Genomic DNA, 17,339 nt, shown 5'->3' with positions numbered 1-17,339 from the left:
GAGACTGTCGGGCCTGCTCGGCGCCTTTCCCTCCCCCTAAAACCTGGCCCACGATTCCCAGTCCCGGGGGCCAGAGCCTTCCCTGCATGCATCACCTTCTCCCCCGCCCCGCCCCGGTCTGCTGGCTCTCTCCAGAGACAGCACGGGGCGGGGGGCAGGCCCGCCCACCCGCATCCAGCAGCAGAGGGGCGGGCAGCCGCAGGGACCCCCGTCCGGAGCCGCCCCCGCGCCCTCCCGGCGCTGAGCCCGCCCCGCCAGCCCAGCGCCGGAGCAGGCAGGGCGGGCCGGGGAGGCGGGAGGGCGGGCGGCTGCGCGGCTCCCGCAGATGATGAACGCAGCGGTTCCTTGTAGCAGCAGGTCCCGGGGAGCGGAGGTCACCTGCTGACAAGCTTTTTTTTTTTTCCTTTTCCTGCATGCTCCTATTTTTTTAATGCTGTGCATGCAGTACTTGTGCTGACGCACAGAGGCACGCCTCTCCGCTGTTACAGAGTTCCTGAATTTACAATGACTCTACTGTCTAGCCAATGCCCTACACTAAAGGAGACTGCATCAAAAAAATTTCTTTTGTGACCCAGGAGAGATAAGGCTTTGATCACCTGAGATCACATTACGGGGGGGGACAGAGCCGGGTTCTCCCGGTGAGCTTTTCTTTTAGAGATGGGCATCTTGCTGCAGGAATTGCGAAATGCCAGGGCTCCCAGAAGCGGGCGAGTATAGACACACAATATGGCTCGGTTTATCGTACGCAATAGGCACACATCCAACATAGCATCACAAAAGAATTACTCTTATCTGATGTCTCTCCAGAGGTGTGTGCGGGGAGGGGGATTCCCACAGGGCAGAGCCCAGAGAGGAGTTTACGCGCAGCCCCCGGGGTTTTCTCTTTGTCCTCCTTATTCCTGGAGAAAAACTTCCTTCTGACGCGTACCCCCCCATCCACACGCGCGCGCAGGTTTCCCGCACACGCTCGCGGGAGACCATGTGAGCCCGCTCTCCCCAGGGCAGCTGCCGAGTTGGGATGCAGTCCTACCCAGTATCATCAAAAGACTTTACAATCACCAAAACTCAGATAGCATCTGCTATTCTGTGACCTTCCGGCAAGCACAACAGCAATGTCACGGCACCGATACAACAGTACCAAGATCCCCTTCCCGCCCCCAAAGAAGCCGGGAGCCCCAAGGCATCCCATGGGTTTGCCGCGCCCGGTTTTCCCAACCCCGGAGCGAGCAGGGGTATCACCGGCGCGCTGCATGGGGAGAAGAGTTATCACCGAGGCGCGTCCTGGTGGGGGGAAGAGGGAGATCAAACCGACAAGGACAAAAAAAATATCAATCTATTTAAAGCCAAGGCGCTGGAAGGGATGGAAGAACTGCCCCTCGGAATTGTCAGCTTCCTACAACTGCGGCTGGAAAGCCATTTTAAAAATAGACGCCACGAATAATGTGGTCACCGCCGCCTTGCTAAGGGAACAGCTGGCGGCCCTCCTCCGGGGGCGGCGGGGCCCCGCGGGCCGCCGGCCCCCCGCCGCCCCGGCTGCCGGTGCGCGGAGCGCCCTACACCTGCTGCGGCCCCGCACCGCGCCTCCCCCCCGGCCCCGCGCCGCGCCGCGCCCGCACCGCAGCGGGCAAGGGGAACCTGCGGCGGTGGCTCAGCAGCTACGCACGGCGTCTGCCCGTGCCAAGGAAAACGCCTAGCTGCAACACACCCCCCCCCGCCCCGTTCCCCTCACTACGCGGCTGCCTTAAACACTTTCCGCACTTTTTCTCGCCAGCAAGCGTGGATGTTGCGCCCCCGGGAGAGCCGCGACGCTGCCCTCACCCCGCACCCACCCTCGGAGACCCCGGGCGGGCGGCGTGGGAGGGAGGAAGAGCCTGCAAGCAGCGTGAGAGTGTCAGGGAGCAGCGGATGGAGGGGGATGGAGGATGAACCTGCGACCATGCGAGAGCCTCGGTCCTCTCCTCCCCCGTCCCTCCCTCCCCGCTTCCCTTATGAGCCCTTTGGAGATCATCTCCTACAACACCGGCATTATCTAAATAGCTCCACAAAGCAATAAAATACAGCTTAGATATCGTTCAACATCTGGCATTAAAATACAAAGAGAGAAAAAAAATCAACACAGGACTTTGTTTTTACGACCGAATTTAAGTGCTGTCAGGTTGGTTCACTCACAAGTTAACTCCTTCCAACAGCTGGGAGCTTGGCGAGCTAACCTGGCATATTTTCCGCACCCCTCCTTAAAAAAACCCCAAAGAATCAGCTCAGCCAGGCTGTTTTAGTCACTTTCATACATTCAATCTGCCGGGCCTTTAACAGACTCCTTGGCAGCCGAGAAGCTCCAGGCCCACCGGACTCGCGTGTGCATGTGCATGTGTGCGTGTGTTCATGCACAGGCTCTCCGGAGCGGCCGGGGCCATCAGCCCTCCAGCCCTCGCTGCTGAGTCACAAATAGTGTCCCCTGGAAAGGAAACCCAGGGAATGCTCTTTTCAAATTCGCTGCCAGTCTGACACGCCACACAGCTCGAGAAAGGCAGGTTTTGGCGCAGGATTCCCGGCTGGTTCCGGACCCCACCTGCGCTCCCTCTTTCCCGGGGCGCCGGCCACCGGCAGCGCCGCACGGCTGCGGGTGCGGGTGCGGGTGCGGGCTCGGGCGGGCGGCGAGCCCCGCTGCGGGTCGGCGTGCGCTGCCGGTAAATCCTCGCCGAGCAGCGAACCAGGCAGGGTGTGCAATTCGGGCAGTTACTAGGGCAGGTAATCGGCAGAGAAAACGAAAGAAAAGCCCTCGTCAATTTGCGTATAGGACGAGAGCCACTCCCTCCAGGAAACTCGGTGAATTTTAAATTGTGGTGGTTAATGATTAAAAACCCTTTAAACTCGCGAAATCAAATCATTCAGCAGAAACGTCCCAAACAAAAATTCCACCACCGCCACCACCACCTCCCAGTAGGCGTCTGCTCTTAAGCAGAACTTGGGGCTACACAAACATCGCTACCAAACACCCGGCGACTTCGGCGAGGGCTCCTGCTCCGCCGCGGTGGTGCCGCTTGTGTACATCTGCACCCCCGGACACATTCATTTTTCCCCTCGGCGGATCAACACAAACCCCCCTTCCCGCACGCCTCGCACCCCCCACCGTCCCCCCGCCCGCAGTTCTGCCCCATTATTTCATCACATGACCACTAAAGGGTTAAGGATAATACCTACCAAATCTGCTGTGGTCTTGCCTGGTTCCCTGGATAGTACCATTGGGGAAGATTTCTAAATGAAATCCAGTCCTGCAGTATAGCTGCCTCCGCCTGAGGATCCCCTTTAAATGGTCCAAGTCCGTGACCGCAGGCCCCCTGGGTAGCCCACCTGCCTCAGACTGACCCAGGTGGTCACTTAACAAAACCGGACTATCCACCGGCAAAACGGGCACATTCCCAAAGGGTACTGCATCCTGCACACCGAAATAGTTCCCAACTTCACCTAAGGGAGCCATCAGAAGATTCTGCTTTTAGAGAATGAGAATAAACAATAATGATGGTGCCAAACCCAGGAGATATAAGATTAGGTATATTCCACTCCTCTCCCCTCCCTAGCGCAGTTACAGAGAAAATGTTCTTTCTTCAATCCATTAAATGCATAAATAAAAGTAATATTCTGTTTTGACTGGTACAGGTTCAAGGTCAAACCAGTTAGTCTAAGAAACCACCACTTTATACTCACACACTGACATATTTATAAACATATAGATGTGTATATCTATATAAATGCATATATCCCCAGCTCTTAGCAAGCAATACGGTCTTCAGCCCATCCAACTGTAATAAAGAAAAAAATCCGTAGTTTCTCCATTTGGTTTAAGATAAGAATGACCATAGCAACTTAAATACCTAGGCGTTATAGGGATTTTTTTTTAAGATGCACAGGCTACGTCAGGATTTATGGATTCTGACTCCAGAAAGGCATGCGCTGTTTTTACTCTATAACAGACTGCATACATCAGCATGAATCCTGCAAAGGGGGAGGGGGGAAATCTCACGTTGTTGGCTGAGATAAATCCAAAAAAAAAAAAAAGGAAAAAAGAAAAAGGAAAAAAAACTTTTGACGTCCAAATCTATTATCCAGAATTCTCAGGAGGCTCAGCAGATGTCCACTGGTTTAGGATTATTGACGATCCACAAGCAAAGCAGCAACATACAAGCGCTTGTGTCTTTCTTGGCTGGCTCGAAACAGGTGTTGCTTCTGCAGGGCTCCCTGTGAAATGTTGTACTCCAGCACTGAGCTGCAGCTCTTGACTGTGGATCTCCATCCAGCACGCAGAGTGGCGCAGGAAGAGGCATTGGGCTGGGTTTAAGGTAGTCCTGATTGCTGCTGGAAGGATTCTCCGAGGTCCTAGCGCTCAGCCCTACCTGCTGCAATACCGAGCCGCTTCCAGCGCTCGGCACGGCGCGGAGCGGCTCTTGCTGCTCTGCGGCAGCGCGGCGCTCGCCGGCAAATAAATAAATAAGTGGGCGAAACTTTGGGGGAGGAATAAAGCGACGCGATGCTAAATATACCGCGCCCGCCCGCTGCGGGAAGCGGGCTCCTCGGGAGATGCCCGCATAGCCCGAGTCCCCCCTGACATTGGCGGGGGGAGCGGGGCGGGCAGCGCCCTGCCCGCCCAGCCCGAGCTCGGCCCGGGGCCCGGCCCCGCCGCAGGGGAGGCGGAGGCGAGGCCGCCCCGCACCGCTCCGCAGCCCGGCCCCGGCCCGCTCTGCCGCAGGTAACCGGGCTGCCGCTGTCCCAAGCGGGGTTCAAACTCAAGCTCCGGCGAGCAAACCGGCGGGGCGCGGGAAGTTCGGGAGCTGGGGCGGGTAGCGGGGGTCCTTATTGCCCACGCCGCATTTTTTGCCTTCTCCATTGTGGCCCCCCGCCCCGGCAGTCCGCAGCCCTCCCGCTCTGCCCCTGCGCTGCCGGGGGGCAGTTCGGGATGCCGCTGCCGGTGCGGGCAGCGCCGGGGCCCTGCCGCCGCCCGGGACGCCCCGCGGGCCAACCGTGGCTCCTGGCTCAAGAGTGCGGTGGAGGGAAGGAAGAAGCGAGCAGGAGGCGGCATGGGGGGAGACAGGGGTGCAATGCGAAGTACGTATTTTCTTTGCCCCCAACCCCTCCCCCTCTCTCAAAATGAAGTTATTTAAAACTCTCGGGAGAGACTCGGCGAGGGGAAAGAGGGTTTCTGTTTCTTCTTATGATGCCGAGAATTGGTGTTATTGTGGGTTTGCCCTTCGAAAATAGCTGTGTGAATCAGCAAAGGGACAGAGGGTCTCCTGCATTTGCAAAAGCGTTTTTGAGCAGAGCTCAAGGACTGAGGACGATGCGGAGCCCTGCACGAGGGAGAGGACGCTCCGGCAGCCCCTTATATTGAGCACAAAACCTAAAGACAGGCTCTTGGGGGAATGGTGGGGGGAGAGAGAGAGACAGGGAGAGAAGGAGGAGAAACATAATATCTTGGGGGCTGGGGGAAGAGATTGCATGGTGTGAATGATGATGTGCACCGCTGAGGTAGCGGGGTCCGGGAAGGTCATTGGTGGAGCCTGGAAAGAGAACTCCAGAGAAGGGAAATTTTGCAAGGCGTTTAGTTAGAAATAATCGACTCTGCATGTCCTCCTGCTCAATGGGCATGCGGTGGAGGGGGTGGGTCTCCTTGCCTTCCCCACCACAAAAGCCAGCAGTCCAGCTCTGATTGTTGCAGCTTTCCTGCATCCCCCCACTTGCCAATGTGACTAAACACGAGAGGAGGGAGAGAGACTAGTTTCCATGTCTAGCGGGGAAACTGCAGCAGGGAAAAGCTGTGTCCTGAATCCAAACGGACCTTTAGGGAACTGACTCACGCCAGTGGCGCATGAGCCACCCCCCTTTTATTTGGCTCCAGCAGTCTTTATTACAATTTGAAGGACAGGATGTAGAAGCTTTGGAGCAGGGTCACGTCACTCTAGTTCTGTACAAACCCACAGAAAGAAACAGTTGCTGCATGTCAGTCCATGCATTTCAATATGCAAGAACAGAAAAGAAACCACCACCAAAGCAGTAAAGTCATTGCTCTCTGGCAAATAGTTCTGAAGCATTTACCATTATTTTTAGGATTTAAGGACACTGCTCTCACACACTGGTTGTATCAGTGTGAACAACTGCAGAATGACTTGGGAAAAACTGCAGAACTCACCATGTCAAAAATCATCATTCTTTATCAACTGGATCATGGCAGTACCCAGAGGCCCCATTCAGGGCTCACAGTTCCATTGTGTCGGATACTGTAGACACATGTAATAAGAGAGATGGTCTATGCCCAAAGAGCTTATGATCTTAACCCATGATGAAAGACAACAGGTGTATAGTACAGACCCATGGGGGAAGGATAAGGGAAAAACAGCCTTGAGAATAAAAAGCAACAGGCCCAGCCAGTGACAAGTGTTTGGTGTCAGAAGGAAGTTTTAAGGAGATTTGAAGGAGAACAATAAAGGAGATTTACGGTTACTAATGGGGAGATTTTTCCATGCATAATGGCTAACTTGGAAGAGAACATGAAATTGCTTGTTAAAAAATTGGACTGTGGAAAAGTGAAGGTTTGTGCCACTGGCAAAGCAGAGGGGAATATTGCCGAGTGACCATAAGGGCCTTGTATCTGGTGTGCTCTCAGTCTAGAAGGAACTGGGAAAGAGGTTCCCAGGTCCTTTCTAGTGCTTTAAATTTACATTTCTAGTCCCAGTAAAGAGTATTATATGGAATTTTTTTCTCTAGTCCAGGCTTCAGTATTTTCTGTCTTGCACTTCACACCAGCTTACCTTACGAAAAATATCAGAAAGTAAAGAAGAAAGTATTGATATAGTTGCCTTTTTTTTTTTAAAGGGACTTAAATGAAAGCCCATAGGTTATTTGCTATAGGAAGTTTAGTGTTATAAAAGTGTTATCTAAGTTGAGGCATCAATGTCTGAATTACTCATAAGTATCAAAGCCACACATGAATTATGCAGGACATCCCCAAAATTATACCCATCTGTGAGTAGGTGGTGTTCCAACCTTGCTTCACATAAAATCTATGTGTGATGTGTAACGCCAAACTTACCCCTTACAGAAGTTTGGCATTGCTGATAGCTGGGGCTGTATTAAAAACCTACACTTTTATCCCCAAGACACTGAGGCAGGAACATCCCTAACTCCCCTCTACTAGAGATTCACACCCACTTCCCTTATACCCTCCTGGAATTAAAGACTGCATCTGCCACAGTGAGTCATCAAGAGCTTACTCATCAGCTTTATGCAGGATTTTAACTCCTGAGAGCAGAACTGGTCAGAAGGAACCTGCATTTCTTGAGGAGCTCCTGGCACACATTCTCTTCACATGTACCACACTAACGTGACATCTTTGTCAGGTTTCAGTTATTATGACATTTTTAAAAGAAAACTGTTTCACCTGTACTCAGCCAACTAGACCAGTTTTAAAAGATCTTTTCACATATCAATTTTTGAGTGTCAAAAAATAATTCAGCCTGCCAAAACAGTTTTTTCTTGGGTTTCTTTTTTGTTTTGTTTTGTTTTTTTAAATCCCCCTATATTGTATAATTTCACCAAGATCAGGATCTTATTCTGGACCTTTAATGTATCTAACTCATTTATTTCCCAACCCTTCAGACAGAGAACTAAAAGACTTAGTTATTAAAAAGAGAGGTCTTATGACTTTCCCATGAAACATACGGCATTTGCAATTTTTACTAAAATGTCTTGAGGCAGAAAACTTTTTAAAAGTTCTTTTTTAATATATAAATGGAGAATAATATAAAAAGTAATGCTATTTTCAGTTTTCTTGACAAATAAGATTTTTAAGGTATTTTAAAGCATGATATAAACCTGGATATGAGACTATTAATTAATCTTGTCTCACTTGAGGCTGCTAGAATTGAGACATCAAGATATAAACTGCTTGTTCTTTAACATAGAGAAATAGGAGCAATTTTAGGGCACAAATCATCTGACCTATTCTAGGCATCTACTTTAGGATGACATGACTCATGCTCTAAAGATGCTTAATTCTTCCTCGTGTATGGAGGGAGCCTATATTAGATGTAGACTTCTACATGACAGAGGTCTAGATAGGACTGCATGGATCCCACCTGCTGTGTTATACATGTGATTGAGCATTTCCCCAGAATGGCTGGTGAGGGCACTAAACTATTAATACAGCTACACAAATTAACACTCCAAAGAAAACTTATGTGATATCAGCAATGAAAAATTACTGAAAGTCATGATTATCAAACCTTAGGTTGACTGGAAATAAAGAAAACATGTGAAAACAAAACAAAGGAAAAAAAGCCATGTGATTCAGTTAACCAGATTAATAAAAAAAAAAATGTCTAGAAGTTTAGAGAATTTAAACTAGAGGAACGTATTTGCTTTCTCACTTCAGAGACTGTAGAAAAAACAGCAGTATTTATGACAAAAAAGATTCCTATAAGAATTCCAGAATTCAGCAGGAAAGGGCATGTTCCCAGTTCATCAAATTTTCATGCTAGAATAGCATAAAACATGCAGTTTAGATGGAAATCTCCAAGAAAACACCAGCGTCAGTGTCACTATGCAATACACAGCAACAGTAGGATATCTAATATGGATTTTTCATGGTGTTACGGTATTTTGCTGTGTACAGGAATTAGTGAATTCACGTAATTAAACACTGGCAGAATATGATCTTTGTGACCATCCTAGGGAGGGAGTTACTAGGTTCCACATTTTAAGACTTCTTGATTTAAACACAAAAGTAATACTGCCATTACCAATCAGATAGAGTCAAGTGCATTGGCACAGGTGTCAATACAATCTTTTTGAATGCATGTCCTTGTTGGTGATACTTGAAGGTAGATAAGGTGATGTAAGTATCAAAGCTGCCAAATACATTTGAAATTTCTGTGATGTGTTTATTCATACATAGCTTTTATCTGCTGATTTTAGTAATGAATTGATTGTCCACTACATTTCAAATCCCTCCAGCTCAAGAGCCAAAGGGCCACTGACTGGAAAGAGAAAAGGGTAGGAAATCAGTTGCAATGTGTGCCGGTGACTGCAGAGGCCTCCACATGGCAACCAATTTGTGTGGCACAGCTCACAGAACTGCTGATTGTGAGAACCTGTTTGCCACGGCCAGCGTTTTGCCTTGTGCACCTTCCCTGCCCAAGCACACACGGTGTCTCGTCAGAGGTTTCTGCCTTCTTCATGCTCCCATACTGTCGGTGCTCAGTTGTAGCTGCAGTCTCAGCAGGGTTTGCCAGCAGGCTGTAGGGCATCCCCGAGGTTCTTCCTTTGGCTGATATTCTTCCTCTGTAGATAGTTCACTACCTGAAAGATGAGGCGGCCTTCATATATCAACCAAGGCACACAGCTTGACCATCAGCTGGACGCTACTTACCAGTGCTAGACTGGAGCTGCAGCCAGCAACCAGGTCCTCGCCACCTTGATGGGCAGGGATAAGGCGCCTCTCGGCCCCTGCCCATCTCGGCAGGAGCTGGGTGTGTGCCCCACTTACCGCTCCATGTGCGCCGCGGCAGGCAGAGCAGCAGCCCGGTGTGCCGTCCCCCGACGGAGGAGGTCGGTGCCAGCTCCATGATGGCTCTCTGCCCGCTTTCTGGAACGGCCAAAGGCCTTGGGAGCTTTCCCCATGGAAGGGACTACCTCTCCCTCCATGGCACCGCGGCCACCCAGGACATCTCATGCCGAATGGCCCTGAGCGCGGGCCTGCAGCGGCCACGCAGGGCTTCTCCTCCCCACGGGCCCGCGGCGCTGACCCCGCCGGGGCAGGAGGGGCCGGGCGCGGCGGGCCGGGGGCTGCGGGGCAGGGGCAGCCGCGCTTGTGCGGGGCTCTCTTGCCCTCTAGCGGGCGAAGCCAGCGGGGCGGCCCCGCCGTGCCCCCGGCCAGCGCTGCCGTGCCGCGCCGGAGCCCGCGGCCCGCTCTGCCGGAGCCCGCGGCCCGCTCTGCCGGAGCCCGGCTCGAGCCCCGGGACAGCCCCGCCGCACGGCGCCGGCAGCGCTGGCGGACGGGCCGGGGCCGCGCCTTGGGGCCGGGCTGTGCTGCGGGCGCCGGGCAGCCGGGCTGGGCAGCGCGGCAGGAGGAGTGCTCCGTGCAGAGCGCCTGTTCACAATGCCGCCAGCAGCGCTCAGCCAGCTGCGGGGAGAGCGACCCAGCGCCACGGTCCCAACCAGCAGCACAAGAGCTGACGAGCAAGGCCATAATGGGGCAGTCAGAGACACCATTCGTCTTTGCGATCCCTTCAGCCGGTTGTGGTAGCTGACCATGACTCCTTAGCGGCGAGCACAGCTGCGGATGGGGAGCCAAAGGGGAGCACGGGACTATGCACCCCAGTTGCTGGGCAAGCATCGTGTGCCCGCTGCTGCTGAGGACGGCAGCAGTTGCTGAGGACAAGGGAGTGCCGGGCAGGGGCCATGCAGCGACCTGGAGGCAGCTCTGCATCAGCTGAGTAGGGGTGGAAGTGGTGCTGGAGGCTGTGTTTGGGAAAGGGGAGGACATCTATGCATGCTCATGTGGGGTGTTCTGACACATCATAAGAAGATCAGTTCTTTAAGTTATGTAGCCAGTGTTTCCTAAGAATTCTCCTTTTCTGCTAACGGTTTAGAAAATATTTCAGTATCGTCATCTCCATCATCCTCCTCCTTCCCAGTTCCAAATCAATAAAAACTTAGTCCTTTCCTACATTATTTTAAATGTACTGTCTCCATCTAAAAAAAGTTCTTACACCATCACTAGGAATTCTTGCTTTATGTTTTAGAAAATTAATCTTTCTTTTTAAAACTGTCAGTGACTTTCTTCCTGTAGACTTCAGCTTGACTTTATCACTCTTCCCATTCTGCAAAAAAATTTTATACTTTTTCTCCCTCCCAAATTCAAAAATTATTTTCAGTAGTATATATTGCATTTTTACTCTGGCTGTTGTTGTAACCACTGAACCACAACAGGCTTAAAAGTTATCCTTTTCATGAAATATAGCTTGTTAGCCATCTAACAGAATTCAGAATTTGTTTTCTTCCTCTAAAGCTTTCCTACTCTCACTCTCATTTATAATTTCCCACTTTTGGGGAATCACTGATACCTCTGGGGTGGCTGTCCTCTCTCGTTGTGATTTCTTGAGGTAGGGTAGTGATGAGAAAGTCCTCTGTTTGCTGGTAGTGAATAGAGTTGGGTCACTTGGAATGCAGTCACTTGGAAACCTCCACTCTGCTACAGTTATTATAATCCTTTGCATGCCTGTGTCTGTTTCATTTGCTTAAATGTTATCCAATTACTTTGTTGATAACTAACATATTTTGCGTGGTTTTGCCTGATGATTTTCTTAATCATTCTGTTGCTATTTCACCAATAACTCAACAGTATGTAACTGCACTCTGATTCAGTGATGTGAAGGAAAAGAAAATAATATAACTGGTTGCTTTAAATAACTACCCTGGATATATACTCATGCTTTCCTTTTGGTTGGCAAAGACAAAAGTATCTCTGACTAGAATCTTGCTTGTTTCTCCTGAACTTACTGCTTTTACAGCAAGACTGGAGACCCTGCCCTCTTGTACAGGGAGCAAAGGGGGAGAAACTGGAGAAGTCAGTAGCTGTGGGGAGCCGAGGGACTGTACAATTACAAAGCCATTCCCCACAGAGGACTGCCATCTTCTGTTTAAGCCATTTCTGTTTGCCCAATCTGAGTAAGTTTATCAAGGGACTGGGCAAAAGGTGAAGGAGCAAAGAGAAGGGACCACACTGTACAAATTGCCATCACTGTAATCTTTTCATATGATGTTGCAAGCTACCAAAAATATTTTATATAGTGTCCCATTTGCTGGTGAGAAATTGGAAATGCCTGTGATGTGTATCTACAGATAAGGAGTTTTTCTACTCCAGATCTTTGCCATGAACAGCTGCAACCCATGTTTGCTGTTACACAAGGAGATAATAAATGGCAATAGCTGTCTCTTCTAGGCTAAAATAAGAGAAAATCAGGCTTTCTAGAGAAGGAAAAATAAACTTACAACAGTGGTTCTGAGCTACTACACAGCCCTCAATGTGACTCTCCCTTCCTCTCTCTGGATCTCAAGGCACTGCTTTTATGAGGGTCACCAACACACTTCTGAGTACCAGGCTGTATCTTTATCCCTAGCTAGAATATCTCCTCCCTGAGGACAAGTGGAACAGAAAAGATTATCCATTCCTTTGCCCCCACTCCTCAAAATTCATACTGGTTTCCATATCCTACCCTTCATTTCTCAGAAAAAATTGTCAAGGAGATGAAAAGCTCCCTACTACCAAGAATTTGCTTCTCTGCCTTCATAGCTGCTCTTGACAAAAAGCAGCTTTCCCACCCTGTTGTTTAGATTTCATCAAAGTCTGCAAACTTGAAATCTGCCATAGGAATTTCAGTCCCCTCCCAGAAGCTGTTATTCCAAGAGAGCTTAGAAATTCATCAGAGGGTCTAAAAAACACATCAGCACTGGGAATCCACAACTAGGATTTCACGCCAGAAATAGATGCTGCCTGAACTACTTTGCTTTTTCTAGGCATTGCAGTGAAATCACTGACAGGCAATGGGGAAAGAAACTGTTCAGGAGGTTCCTGTGCTTCCTCTGCTTTATATATTGCTCTAAGTTTGAGGAGGAGAATGAAAATTACTGTCAGGGATTCTCAGGGACTGACTTTATAGCACAACCAAGCACTGAGAACTCACTTCTGCAGATACAGACAAATTGGCTGTGACTACCTTGCCTTTACTGCAGTAGCACTGCAGCCAACAAGAACTAAGCATGCAATATTGAGACATCAGGCAGACATCTAGTATTAGGTATTCTGCTTTTTTTAATGGGGCACAGGCTTGTGAAGAAACACATGGCAAAACCAAAGGAAAATTATCTTGCCAAGCCTCATGTTATGCTATTTGTATAAATCTTGATATGAACAAGCACAAGGAATTTGCTTGACCTTTCTGGAATTCATACCTTGTGTCCCTGTAATCATCTGAGTGTTCCAGCTCTGTATCTGGGAACCTGGTTCTGCTGCCCTGCTGGGGGCTGCTAAGGAGAGCTCTGATACACCGAGCTTGTAAGCTCTCTAGAGTAGATGTTCTCTGCTTTTGTCTTCCAGTGGGGTGATGGTGATGACACTGCAAACCCCACTCCTCAAAAAAAAATAGAGCAAACTCCCATCTTAGGTAAGCTATCACAGAACCGCTCTATTGCTGGAGCTTTGACAATTGACATGAACACAAGACAAGCAAATTCGAGTCTTTTATTCCCTCAGGTAAAAAATCCTTTTATAGTTCATCATTGCAAACACTCAGAATTTGTGGGCCATTCTAAGTCACAGCTTACATAATTAGGAAGCTGTGGAAGTCACCACAGAACAGATGAAAGCAAAACCCAGGTACACCAAGCACAGGGAGATGAGCCGAAAATCTAAGAACTGCTTAAACATTTACAGAGTCATGCAGTGAATTTCTGGAAAGACCGTTTGCAGTCCAGGTGCTCAAAATACGTGACTCTTAACTGTAAAAGTGTGAGGACTGAGGGCTCAGTAAATGCTCTTGAAGTCCTCTCTGTAGATTTGATTGTCACTAAATTTTTCCTGCATGCAGGTTTTGGTCCAGTAGTCCCCATATTTTATTTATAATTTAAGTCATATGCTGCTTTCATAATTTTTTGTCTAGTCATTTAAAACATCTTTGCACTGTATTCAGACAAGACAAGTCTTGGGGGTTATTACTATTATATTTTCCATTTTCCTTCGGTTTAAGCAAACTCTATATAGCACAGAGTTTATGAAACACTTCAAATACACTTTGAAACTTTACTTCAGTGCTACTCAAAAGTTGAGGCATTAGAGTTGTCTGTTAACAAAGAGAATGAAGCTTATTTCTTAACATTTCTGTAAGGTAAAAATAAATCTCTAAGACTTTTAAGTAAGTTTTTAAGTGATCTCAAACACTCATTTGTAACACAAATGCCACACTCAAAAATAACCATGCTGGTAACATGCTTTGAAAAAGTAAGCCATTTATAAGGATGTTTTACAAGTGGAGTCTCTCCTCAAGAACAGATAATCAAAAACTTCCATTACTGAAATATCTTTAAATTATGCATTTATAAGAGCAAATATTCAAAAAATGGAGCATAAATTAAGACTGAAAGGCTAAGATTCTCAGAACTGTTGTTGGTGTCTCTTTTTGGCCAATTACATTCAAAACCTCTGAAGACATCTTACCTGAGTGCTCAGTAAGTGAACTGCAGGAAGTACTTGGGAGAAAAATAGGTTCATTAAGATCTCTTCATAGAATCATAGAATTGTTTAGATTGGAAAAGAACTCCACGATAATTGAATCCAACCATTAACCCAGCACTGCCATGTCCACTGACACTAAACCATGTCCCTAAGTGCCACATCTACACGACTTTTAAACACCTCCAGGGATGGTGACTCCACGACTTCCTGGGGCAGTCTGTTCCAATGATTGACAACTCTTTCCATGAAGAAATTTTTCCTAATATCCAGGCTAAAACCTAGTCTGGAACAACCTGAGGCCTTTCTCTCTCATCCCGTTGCTTGTTACCTGGGAGAAGAGACCGATCCCCACTTGGCTACAGCCTCCTTTCAGGCAGCTGTAGAGAGGCATAAGGTCCCCCCTGAGCCTCCTTTTCTCCAGGTTAAACACCCCCAGCTCCCTCAGCTGCTCCTCACAGGACTTGTGCTCCAGACCCTTCCCCAGCTCCGGTGCCCTTCTCTGGACACGCTCCAGCCCCTCAATGTCTTTCTGGCAGTGAGGGGCCCAGAACTGAACACAGGATTGGAGGTGTGGCCTCAGCAGTGCCGAGTACAGGGGGACGGTCACTGCCCTGGTCCTGCTGGCCACACCACTGCTGATCCAGGCCAGGATGCCATTGGCTTTCTTGCCCACCTGGGCACAGCTGGATCATGTTCAGCTACTGTTGACCAGCACCCCCAGGTCCTTTTCCACCAGGCAGCTTTCCAGGCACTCTGCCCCAAGTCTATAATGTTGCATGGGGTTGTTGTGACTCCTCAATGTCTTTAACTATTTATTTACTTATGTCCTAAGTAAGGTAAGGATTTCAGTGCCTGAGGTTAAGCTCCCACTGTTTAAAATTCCTGGCCTCATCTTTTTGTAGTGAGATTACACTTCCATTAATTTGTGGCACTTTTTTCATGTGAAAATTTAAAATACTCACTTTACATCACTTCATACCTCCTTAGCTCTTCTGAAAATTATGTCAACCCAGTCTAATCACTACAGGTTTCCTATTTCACAGGATACATAGACTGAAGATTTCCTATTTCATGGATATACAGCTATGATCTTTGCTTTAGAGTATTTGGGTAGTCACAGGGGTAATCCTGCCAGGTAATGGAGAACAGACATGAGCTGCCAAGAAGGCTAAAAAGCATATTACTTTTTAATTCATGGTACCTTTTTATTCACATGATTCTTAAGCAAACTGAAGAGAAAAGCTGGTGCAGGCAATAAGACAGCATGCAATATACACCGCGAGACAAAGAACATTTCGAACTTCAATACTAAATTCTGCCTGTAACTGGCCTTCCCAGCAATTCCTTTCAAGAGTAGTCCTTAGATAAGCTATTCCTGAGTAGAAGGTAAAATTACATAGTTTTTACATCCTTTAAACAGCATTTAAGCACAGAGATCACAGTCTTTACTCCTTTTATTATTAAACATGGAGGCAGTCTGGCTCCTCTACACTCTTTTAGGTGGGCAGCACAGGCATACAGCTCGCAGCTATTGTGTGTTCAGGGACTTGGGGCTGACTGCAGCTGCTTTGACCCTCAAGACTTCACCCACCCTTGTCAGGCTGCAAATGCAAATCCTACTTCTGTCCACTGGCCAAAAATATTCAGCAGGAACCTCAAACCTCCTGAGGCAAGATTCACACAAGTGGCTCCAGTTTCAACTGCTTGATGGTATAGAACTGCATGAGTTTAACCAGTCTTTCTCCAAGGGGAAATATAAACAGCTCAACTCAAGGTCAGTTATGCCCAGAACATTACACAACATTAATTCACACTGAGCTGGAGAGGACAAGTTCCTGACATTGCACTCTTTCTTAAATATATTCACAAATGCAGGCACCCTTGCTCCTCCTAATGCTGATATTTAGAATACATGTAACTGCTGAAAATTAATATCCATCAGGCTGCATTTGCCAAAAAAAAAAAAAAAAAAAGACAGTTCCATCTTCAATGAGAACCAAACTGGGTATTTAAACACACAAAAGAAGAAAAAGGCAACATTCCTATCTCATGAGAGATACAGGTCCCAGTCCACCAAACAAACCACCAGTTTAGACTGACAGGCAAGGATTTCTCATGCTGCAGAATGCTGTCTCATGCTCTTCGGAGGATGTCTGTTCCCAGTCACAACAGCCTAGCTGGCTCCCATCAGTTCCAGCATTTCAATAGTACTAACTGCTGCTGCATGGCAAGTAGTGTTGAGTCTGCAGAAACTCATCCAATCTCTTTTTGCTGACAGTATAAGCTATGAGATTACAGCGTCATGTGAGCTGTTTTTACGTGTTGTCTTCTGGGGTTTGTTTTCTCCCTCTGATTGCTTATAATTATTGAAAGGTTCTTATCCTTCCCTGCTTCTTTACTTTTTGAGCAAGATGCAATCAACTCAATTCACTCATCTCTGATCTCATCTCCAGTTCTGCTCTCAGTATGGAGCTATCTCATTAGCTCCACATTTCACTGCTGCCTTGCCTTTCTTCTTAGTCATGCTTTAATGTGGCTGTTTGATGACTAAAGCAAGAAATACTTACTCATGTACTGTGTCCTCAAGCTCTGAATCACTGAGCATTTAGCACAAAATTCTAGCACTTTGCTCTTAAGAATGACACCCAGAGACTTTGCAGTGGGTATTATGACATTTCATCATGTTCCTCCCTTTCTACTAAAAGTTCATTTAGTTCTTCTTCTGTAACAATAAGATCCTCTTCAACTTTTTTTTACCAAATTTGTTATCCTCAAACTATAAGGTTCCTCAAAGAACTATGTCTGTAAAACAGAGACTAAAAGAATAGGGAATTCAAGAACAAGTCCACGTATCTTCACATCAGCTATGGCCCCTGTACCATAACCTCTTTGTCAAAACTACCTTCAGCACCAAGCCCTCTGCCTTGTAGCACAGACATCTTCTGAAATGACAGGAGCTAATATATCCTCCTCCTCCTCCGCCTCATGATGTGAGCATTCTCAGCTGTGGAGGGTTACAGCTACGGCAGAGCCAGATGAAGAGCTGATTTACTGTGTC

The 17,339-nt window shown here is 48.0% G+C and overlaps 1 protein-coding gene across 2 annotated transcripts in view; it reads right to left on the bottom strand.

The window, feature by feature from the left end:
• FGF9 (fibroblast growth factor 9) overlaps positions 1 to 17,339 on the bottom strand; it is a 53,997-nt gene that overhangs the window by 25,363 nt on the left and 11,295 nt on the right. The window contains exon 1 of one of the 2 annotated variants that reach the window (XM_048294857.1): positions 3,202 to 4,488. The exons of the other annotated variant lie outside the window; for it this stretch is intronic. Within the exon in view, the coding sequence (XP_048150814.1) occupies positions 3,202 to 3,478 (277 nt within the window). The 5' untranslated portion in view covers positions 3,479 to 4,488. Of the gene's footprint in view, positions 1 to 3,201; positions 4,489 to 17,339 lie in introns of those variants that run through there. 2 annotated transcript variants of the gene reach the window in all.

Source organism: Corvus hawaiiensis, chromosome 2, assembly GCF_020740725.1.
Source record: "Corvus hawaiiensis isolate bCorHaw1 chromosome 2, bCorHaw1.pri.cur, whole genome shotgun sequence".
In the NCBI taxonomy this organism is placed as follows: domain Eukaryota; kingdom Metazoa; phylum Chordata; class Aves; order Passeriformes; family Corvidae; genus Corvus; species Corvus hawaiiensis.
The sequence above is the reverse complement of the archived record's forward strand: the minus strand, read 5'-3'. Positions and strand labels throughout refer to the sequence as shown.